Genomic DNA, 9,204 nt, shown 5'->3' with positions numbered 1-9,204 from the left:
GGATGCTGAACAAAATGACCCAAATCCGGTCCTTTCAATAGGTGTGCTGAAAAAATTGTTCTAACCTGGACTGAAAGTCAGGTTTACCAGTGGAAATGTAAATGGTTTCCTCCCTTTCAGTTATTGCAGCATATTTAGTGCTACTGCATGAGTGAATGTGAATTGAAAGTGGCTCAACAAAAGCCTGCAGGATCGAATAATAACTGTAAAAGATCGACTATTAAAAACATAGCAATGTGCTAAGCTGGAGAATTAAAACCTATCTCTTTCCCCATTAGCCAGAATGTGTTTAGGTGTTTTTGTTAATTGTATTTGTTTCCTTTTTCATGCTTTGTCATAGTACTAGAATGTGGACACAAGTTAAGTCCTTCACTTAATGTAAATTGAAATAATGATTGCAAATAAGGGAGCTTTAAATTGGTTCACCCTTGTGACTTGATACATTAAAACCTTGAGCCTCAAGAAGAGGATCAGGAAACTACACCGTCAGCAAAGAGATGGCGAACACCCTCAGAGCAATACCTACAGACTGATCTAATAACTGTAAGAGATTTCAGTGACAGAAACTGGATGCCAGATCACATTCCTCCAGGTGTGAGTGGCAGCTAAAATGATATTAGAACTGAGATCTCTCATCTCTGTTTAGGTCAGGGACCCTTTTCTACTTCAAACAATAAGTTACTGTTTCCCTGAATAGTTCGTAGGAAAGGTATTTTGAACAACACCGTTTTTTTTTTGGTTTATACTTCTGGTTAAAAATAAACAGACATCTCGCTGATCTGAAAGCAGTGGGTGGGATTTTTTGCACAGTTAGGCCCAGCAACACCAGGGGTAAATCAATTTCAAAATTCATGTGAAACATAAAACAACACCGCTTAATTATTTCTTCCTAGGTAGGGTCTAACTTGGCAGAGTCCCAAAACCTACACTGCATGAAGTTTTCTGAGCACTTGAGCTTTGCAGCATTAGCCATAGCCATCATCAGGTTCTTCCAACTGGATGAGAGGGTTAGTATAACAATTGAGAAACGCTGTTTTGACACAAGTGTTTCCAGTTAGAGAGTAGATGTTGAATTTAATTGTCTGGGCTCCAAAAGGCTTTGCCAGAGCCTGAAACATTGGGCCAGAGCACAAAGCTTTTTTCCTAATTCTGAACCGGGCGATCACAAAATTTAGGCCTTGATCCATTTCACCCAACTTGAGCCTTCTAACCGATATGCCTAAGCAGGCCACAAGCCTAGTTGTCCTGGCCATCTCTGTTGTCCATGGAGAGAGAAGAATGTCTCTAGAACAACTCTTATTTCTCATCTGAATTGCAGTTTCCCTCTGGAGAAGCCTCTGTCTTTACTGACTGGTGAAGAGTCCCAGGGCAGGTACATTCATATAAATGAGCAACTGGCTGAAGCTCTGGTAGCACTTGTGAGCTAATGTCTCAGCTGCTCTTAGGAAGAAAGGCAGGCACGCACCAGAAATGTATGTGGAGGTAAGAGTGGTGATCTGACCTTCAGGAAGGACTGTACTATGTTCTGGCAATAAGAAGCTGAGATTTGGGTTTTTTTAACTGGACTTTATGCTCTGCAAATCTCTGTGAAAGATACTGCCCCTATTCCTCAGACATCCTAACTTTACAAAAAGTCCATAGATAAAAGAGGAAAAAGGATGCGAGGCCACACATGAAGCCTGCACAGTAGTGACAAACAGATAGTGTGCTTGTGCAATACCTGGACCTTGGGAAGGTAAGGAAGCCAGGGCTAAAAAGAAGCTTGTGGCTGAAGGAAGAGACAGACAAAAGAGTAAGAGGGGAGAGAAGAGCAAGAAATACAACAGATAGGCAGCTGAGAATCGAGATTTTTCAGTTTAGTCAGTAAATACGTATTTCCCCCACCCACATCTGGAATAATATGAATTTTGGATTCAGAACTGCATTCTTTACTTGCCTAAGACTCCCAGTAAAGTGTCTTTTGCTCAAGGAATGCAGGATCTAGTGTCTCAGCTGTATGACTTCCGCATGTAGCTGGCAATATTCACTGCATTCAAAATCAAACTGTTTTTTAATTGCAGGCAGTGTCTTGTCCTCTTTTTAAATAAAACACTTTCCTTCCACTTTTCCCCTGCACATACTTTTTAAAAATCTCTATTTCAGTCAGAAAATAAGAACAGCTCCAGGAAGCTGGAGATGTCAGATCAAACTTAACTTGACCTCTGGAGCTAAAAAGTCCAGTGGGTTTAGTAAAGTTCCTAAAAGAGAAATGGGCTTTTATTTTAGTGTACAGTCTCTCATGTTGCAGATCTGTGACGGTTTCCTATCAAACTGAATGGTGTCTTCACTTTGCAGACTGCCATTCTCAACGGTCTCCAAAACATGCAACTTTTTGCTTAAATCCAAACTATAGGTGTCAAGAATAAGAGAAACAAGATTGTAGTCATCAAAATCACTCAAAGTTATTTTCTATTTTATAGTTTTGTATGTGTGTGTATAAATATTTAGTTAAGAGAAAGCTAGCTACTCACGTCACAAAATACAAAGTAGTAGATGTATTCCATAATATTATTTGTATTCTAATTATCCTGTATTTTGGAAACTGAAGTTATGTATATCACATTATTTGATGGAATTTGTGCTTCTGAGACAAAGGTAAAGAAATTAATAGCCTCTTTTAACTTGATGGTGCAGCAACACAGGGAAGACTGGTTTTGTGGACTATAGAAGGATGATGTAACTCTGCTGCAGAATGATTTACCTAGATGACTTCTGGTGGATTTTCTGTGGTGACAAGTGAAATAAAAATTAGATTAGGAAAGCATATTCTACCCCTGCTGCTTCAAGTATTTAAGAGGAAATATTAAAACTAGCCAATGAGATACAATTTGCAGGGCAAATGGGTAAAGGAACTAGCTCTAATAATTGGTTTTTTTCAGGGAGCAAGGGCTGTAGGAGTTCAAGCTAGAGATTACACCCCAATAATAACAACCAGTGCAGAGTCCAAGTTAGTAAAAAATGTCATAGGCAGTAAGTTAGTGCAGATGTGCATCCAGCTGCTTTTGCCAAACCCCATCTGTCCTAAATGCAAGATTTTACATTTGTCTTTGTTGAATTTCACGTGACTTGTCATTCCACTTCTCCAGCCTGTTAAGGTCCCCCTAGATGCTAGTCTTTGTGCAGGAACACGGGATGGGTCCCCAAGCACACTGCTTGCTCAGGCAGAGAGGGACAGCTTCTGCCATTGTGCTATCCTGCATCTGCTTTCCCATTATCTACCACTACCTCTCTGCCAGCACATCTCTTCTAGCCCTTCCAGTTCTCTTCCAGCTTAGGTCTGATAGGACTGCTTCTCCATCCTTCAATAACATAGTTTAAAGCCCTCTGTATGAGGCTGGCAAGCCTTTTGGCAAAGACATTCATGCCTCACTTTGTTAGGTGAATCCTCTCTCCATCCAACAGTCACCATTCCTCAAAAAGCGTGGAGGAACCTGGAAGTGTCTGAAACAATACCTTGACGTTAATAGATTTGAGTGCCTCTGCTGATCTTTAGCCAGTGTCCCTCATAACAGGTTGATATCCAGAGGGTAGCAAGTGAAGAATTACTGCTCTGGGTAATCAGTTAATTTTTCAGCTGATTCCCACTGTTCTTTTCCCTCCTCCTGCAATGTAAATGAACTGCCTGTGCTAAACAGATCATGAAAATATCCTTTTACGTTATTACTTTTCACATTAACCTGCATATTCATGCTAAATGCCAATCAAATGTAGTTTCTATTCATTAAGTACAACTCATGAGTTTCTTCCTTCTATACTAGTTATTGTAGAAACCCTAACCTATTTCCTTTTTGATCTTTGCATTAAATTACTTTATCCCAGTTGCTCCTCTACCTGTCCTTTTCCATTATCTGTAGTTCTGCAGTTCACACATCTCTCTTTCTCTAGCAAATCTCTTATTACTACCAGATTCTATTCTTCTTCACTTGTCAGAAGACACACTGCTGTATCAGCAGCATCAGTAATGAAGCCTTGTTTTGTGTCAGTTACGTCCTCCCTTCTTATCACAACAACCCAAGCTTCCCCTATAGTCTCCGTACTCTCCCATTACGATACTTCCAACTCCCTCTCATGTCCTACACAATATCCCAATGTCCCCTTCTGATATTTAGTGCTCCCTGTAACATGTCCTGTTCCCACCCCTTTATTTCCTAACCTCCCACAGTGAGTCATGTCCCAAATACTCATAGCTCCCCCATATCTCTTGCTTGACTAAGATAAGACATAACACGTATTCATAATATGTACCATTACCTATCATGTAATGAGCTGATCAGTACTCCTGCTCAGCCACTGTTTCACAGAAGAAGGCACACACAGCATTTTTTTTTTCTGTCCCTCATTTGGGAGCTAAATGAGTCTCTCTTTTCTCCCAAGCCACTATTTTTCAGGAAAGGTGTGGGAATATTGTATCTCTGAATCCTCTTACACTTTTTATTGAAGTAAGAGGGTGGATTAAGAGACGGTAAGATGGGTGAGAGGCTAACAGGCATGGGCAGTGCAGTTGTGTAAGCAAATACATTTGCAGAGCTGACTCCGCTTCCTCTTTCTGTTAGCGTCATTCGGCTGCCATTATGTGATTTTTTTTTTGTTTCTTCAAAAGGACAACTGTACCACTGAGAGGTTAATCAGAAACTCTCTTTAATAAAGGCAAGGCCACAGAAAATTGATAAAGTGCTGGCTTTAGCCCAAAGCTGAGCAATAGTGAAAACCAGTTTCTGCCAGGCACCAGGTTAGTGACCCCTATGAAACTTGGGCAGTATTTGGGCAGGCAGAAAAATCACAACTTGTTACTTTCTGTCCTCCATTGAAAGTTTTCCCTCCAACCGCTTCTATGACTTGTAGTGACAATTCATGGTATCTGTTACCAGCTCCAGCTAAGGTGCTTTTAATTTCTCATTTCCCTGCATCCTGGAGATGGTACATTCAGGCAACTTATGAACCCCAAAATATACATATACACATTAGTGTAGTGGATATTGGTTAAATACAATTTTAGCTCCACTAAAAATGCATTGTGTTTTCAATTGTTAAGAGGACTATTAAATGCTAACTTATCTAAACATTGCATTGGACTCTGTCAACTGCACAAACAGAAATGTTCTTTCTAGAGTTTGCTTGCTGAAGATTCCTGTGAAACACCTAATGAATTGATTTGGAGCTGCTTCAGATCCAAAACTATGTCTAAATTCATATTTTTAAAAAAGACACTTAAAACCAAAAGATTTGCTCTCAGTATTTGATCTGTAACTCCAAGGAACCAAATTTTATGGATGTTAACACCAATGTTAACAAGCTAGGAAAAGGTGACCACATGTATTTAATCTCCTAATGATAGCTGACATTCAGATGAAATGTGTATAGTAAGAAAAACTGGCAGCAGCCTTATCCTAAAGTTTCTCTCAGATCCCAGAGAATTTAGATTTCTGTGTCACGTCCAGCCTTTGGTCTCCACAAAACTATGCAGACCAAATGAAAATACTGCATGAAAGACAGTGAAAGCAAACACAGCACAAAATGGGTCAAAACAGTGGTAAAATATTTCAAACAGATTTTATCTCCCAGAAAGGGAAGGCACAGAGGAGCCAAATGCAGAAACTGGCCTCATTTTCACTTGTCTCTCAGCTTCAAACGTCCAGCAGACATGCAGCTTCCTCCCTACCATGGCCATCCTATTTTATTTATTTGGTTTTTTGGCCATCCCCACTGTCTTTAAAAGCAAAAGGAGGAATCTGTATATACATATAAACAATCGGCTCATTCAGATCTGGTCTATGTACACTAATCAATCTGCAAAAGCACCAGGTGACAGTTGGCTTGGCTTCTCCCTCAGAACCCAGTGACAGGATTTGGTTTCCAAGAGGCACCAATTCTTTATTTAAGCAGAAAAACAGCATCACCCATTCCTTGCCTCAGAGAAGCAGCCTCTCCCGTACACCCCAGGGGCTGATGCCCAACAGGAGACTACGGCCACAGCAGAGGCCTTAGTGCCAGCACTCAGAAGGGCCTGGGGCTGTGTGGGAGGGCTGTGTAAAGGAACGAATTTAGAGCAAGTTCAGAGCAAGACCATCTAGTCTCCCTTGGACTGCAGCTAAATGTAGGGAAATGATTGCTGTGGATTGTGTACAGTTCATAGAATCACAGAATAGTGTAGGTTGGAAGGGAGTCCAACCATTAACCTTGCACTGCCAAGTCCACCACTAAACCATGTCCCTAAGCACCACATCTACACATCTTTTAAATACCTCCAGGGATAGTGACTCAACCATTTCCCTGGGCAGCCTGTTCCAATGTCTTTTGTCATTGTCACCTCGATGTCTTTCTTGTAGTGAGGGGCCCAAAACTGAACACAGTATTTGAGGTGCGGGCTGTCAGTATGTTACAACTAGGAACTAAGAGCCTGGTGAATTTGTAAATATGTAATTAGAACTCCTTTTAATTAAGTGCACCTTTTGTAATTATGAGTAAGAACAAACAGTGAAGAATACCACCCCATGCCACATCAGCTAATTGCAAAAGCTTCTGTGTCCCCAAGCCACCCAAAGAGTTCCTCTATTATCAGCCCAAACGAGCCATAGTGGTCAAGAAATGTGGCAAACAGAATGACACTCCAAGAGAGAATGACCAAGAGTTCACAGAGAGATCACTTGTGCAACCACTGGACACCACTAGGGATGACCCCAAAACCCTCCATGAAGCTCCTGACTTAATGCGCATGTGCCAGGGCAATAAATATTATTATGAGTGCTGCGAATTGTAATAAATATGGAAATGAGTTCTGGGAAATGCAATGACTAAGCACATTCTGTATAGATATAACTCTCTGTGAAACTCTTATTCGAGGGACATGTTGCATGGACAGATATCCCATGTCCCCAGCGCTGAATAAAGAATGCCTGCTTCTTAAGACTACATTGGTGTTAAAAGGTTCATTCCTGATTTCGGTGACAAGTATTCTTCTGGCAGCCCTAAGCTACAGCCGGTTACTTTGGGGTGACACCAGCGCAAACCACTCAGTTTAGGCACAGCCCTTCTGTGGGACGAGTGCTCGGGCTGCCACATTTCTTTAAAATCCTGAGTGAACGCGACGCATACAGATGCAGACCCCACGTTCCGGAGACACACCAGCTAGCAGTCTTCGCCGTGAACGGGGCGCCTCAGCCACAAACAACCCCCATAACAGACCACCTGGGAGAGGTAAGCGACGGGTATAGACGTACCAGACTCTGGGCTCACTCCCGCCATGCCTCGCGCGGGCCGCCCGGCGCGGAGCACGCTGGGAGCTGTAGTCCCGCGGGCGGGCCGCCCTGTTCCCCCTCCACCCCGCACTTCCGCCGTCCCTTCCCGGTTCGGGTGAGTGGGGGTTGCCCGAACCGGGTATGCTGCGGCGGCTTCTCCCCGCCCTTAGCTCGGCGCGACCGCCGGCGGCCCGCGCTCTCCTGGCCCGGCGCGCTGTGGCCGCGCTTCCCCGTCTCATGGCGCTGCGGCCGGCGGCGGGAGCGGGAAGCGGCGGGGACGCCTCCCGTGCAGCCGGCGCGACACCGGAGGACGGTGAGGAGGAGGAGGAGAAGGAGGAGGCGGCGGCGGCGGCGGCGGCTGGGGGGAAGAAGGCAGGCAGCCGGCGGGGGAACCGGGCGCGGGGCCTCGCCGGCGCCTCAGCGCGGGCCGGGCGCCCTCCGTTGCCGAGGGGCAGGCAGGCGCCCGGCCGTTACTGGTGTCCGTTAGGCGTTCAACGGTCGCGCCGGGCAGAGCGGCCGTGAATAGCATGGCTTGTACCCGCGTAGTGGGATACCGAGTGGAAAGAGGCGGAGTTCACAGAAACGGGTTTGTGGCGGTCGGGGGGCGGGACGACGATGACGACGACGTCGTCCAACGGTTCGACCGAATGGTGGGGCTGCTACTAAAAAGGCTTCTGCTTTTGTTTTTCCTGCCGGGCTCTGTCCCCACACGCTTGCAGTCAGTGTGAGCGTCTGACCTGGCTGAAAGCCAAACCTACCTCCCCCCCCCCTCCCCAGTTTTATTTATTTATTTGTTTGTTTGTTTGTTTGTTTATTTTAAGCTTCTTCAGTTCGCTGAATATGTAAACACCACTGCCAGCCCTGAGAGTTCAAAATTCCTAGAGAGTAGTTCCACATGAGCTTTCAGTTATATTGTCTCGAAGGGATTCATTTGTTATTAAACATATGAACATAAACATATTAAACAGGGAACAGTGCCTGAAGACCTAATCTTACTGTGATCTGTAATGTGTAGGTGTCAAATAATAGAAGATTATTCTATCTGAAACTATGATGAAAGCGTGGAGACGAGGGCTGGGACAAGTGCAGCCAAATATGTTTTATTGCTCCGTATTTTTGTATTATCTCCTTTATGAGCTAGTTGTATCGTGGTTTATTTTTTTTTCTGCTGGAACAGATGACCTAAGTACTGGTGAAGATCAGCAGTCACTTAAACAAATACGAATATCAGAATAATTTATGCACCTGCTCATATATGAAATTCAGGTTACTATAATTAAGCATGTGATTAAGAAAAAAGAGTTTATCCTGTAACAGCTTAATGGCCAAGGAGTTCCTATGGAAGCTGGTTTTGTTACTTAGGTCTCAGATTACCAACATTATGTCAAGAATTTTGAAAAATCATGTTTTCAGGTAGTTTTAGTGACTAGAACACACTTCTTGAATTTTGTTGCCAATTTCTTTAATAAATATTTCAGAAAAGGTGAGGAGTGGAGTTTTTTTTTTGCTTGAGGCTCAACCTGTAGAATTTAGAAGCAGTGCATGTTCAGCTAATTGATTTGACAAGGGACATTGTTAATCACTAGCTGTGCCTTTGCTATGCTCATCTACTATTGTGAGTGGACAGAATTTTTTAAGTGGCACAAGTATGTTGCTTTTTGAGCAGATGGGCCAAAGGGAATGTGTAATCTGCAATATACACCCCTCAGATTTTTGTGAGTCCTTGTTTTGCAGTTTAACAAATCCCTTTTGCTCCCAGCTGGTTATGATTCTGAATTTCTGAATCTTGTTGGTAACTTTTGTGCCCCAGACTGACCTGCTTGTTTGCCAGTTTCATGGATTTCTGTCTTGTCCTTCACTTTGAGATCTCTTTGAAGAAAGGATTATTGTTTTCTGTATGCTTCTGGATTACCAGCAACAATCTGTTTTG

General features: G+C 43.3%; 1 protein-coding gene across 1 annotated transcript in view; it reads left to right on the top strand.

Annotated features, from left to right (window-relative positions):
* The first annotated feature begins 7,382 nt into the window (after window positions 1-7,382).
* AKAP7 (A-kinase anchoring protein 7) overlaps window positions 7,383-9,204 on the top strand; it is a 93,140-nt gene continuing 91,318 nt past the window's right edge. Inside the window, exon 1 of the mRNA XM_082480863.1 lies at window positions 7,383-7,587. Within this exon, the coding sequence (XP_082336989.1) occupies window positions 7,416-7,587 (172 nt within the window). The 5' untranslated portion in view covers window positions 7,383-7,415. The remainder of the gene's footprint in view (window positions 7,588-9,204) is intronic.

This window comes from Vanellus vanellus (genome assembly GCF_965231255.1).
Source record: "Vanellus vanellus genome assembly, chromosome: 3".
Classification (NCBI taxonomy): domain Eukaryota; kingdom Metazoa; phylum Chordata; class Aves; order Charadriiformes; family Charadriidae; genus Vanellus; species Vanellus vanellus.
Note: the sequence above shows the minus strand (reverse complement) of the source record. Positions and strands in the feature narration are given on the sequence as shown.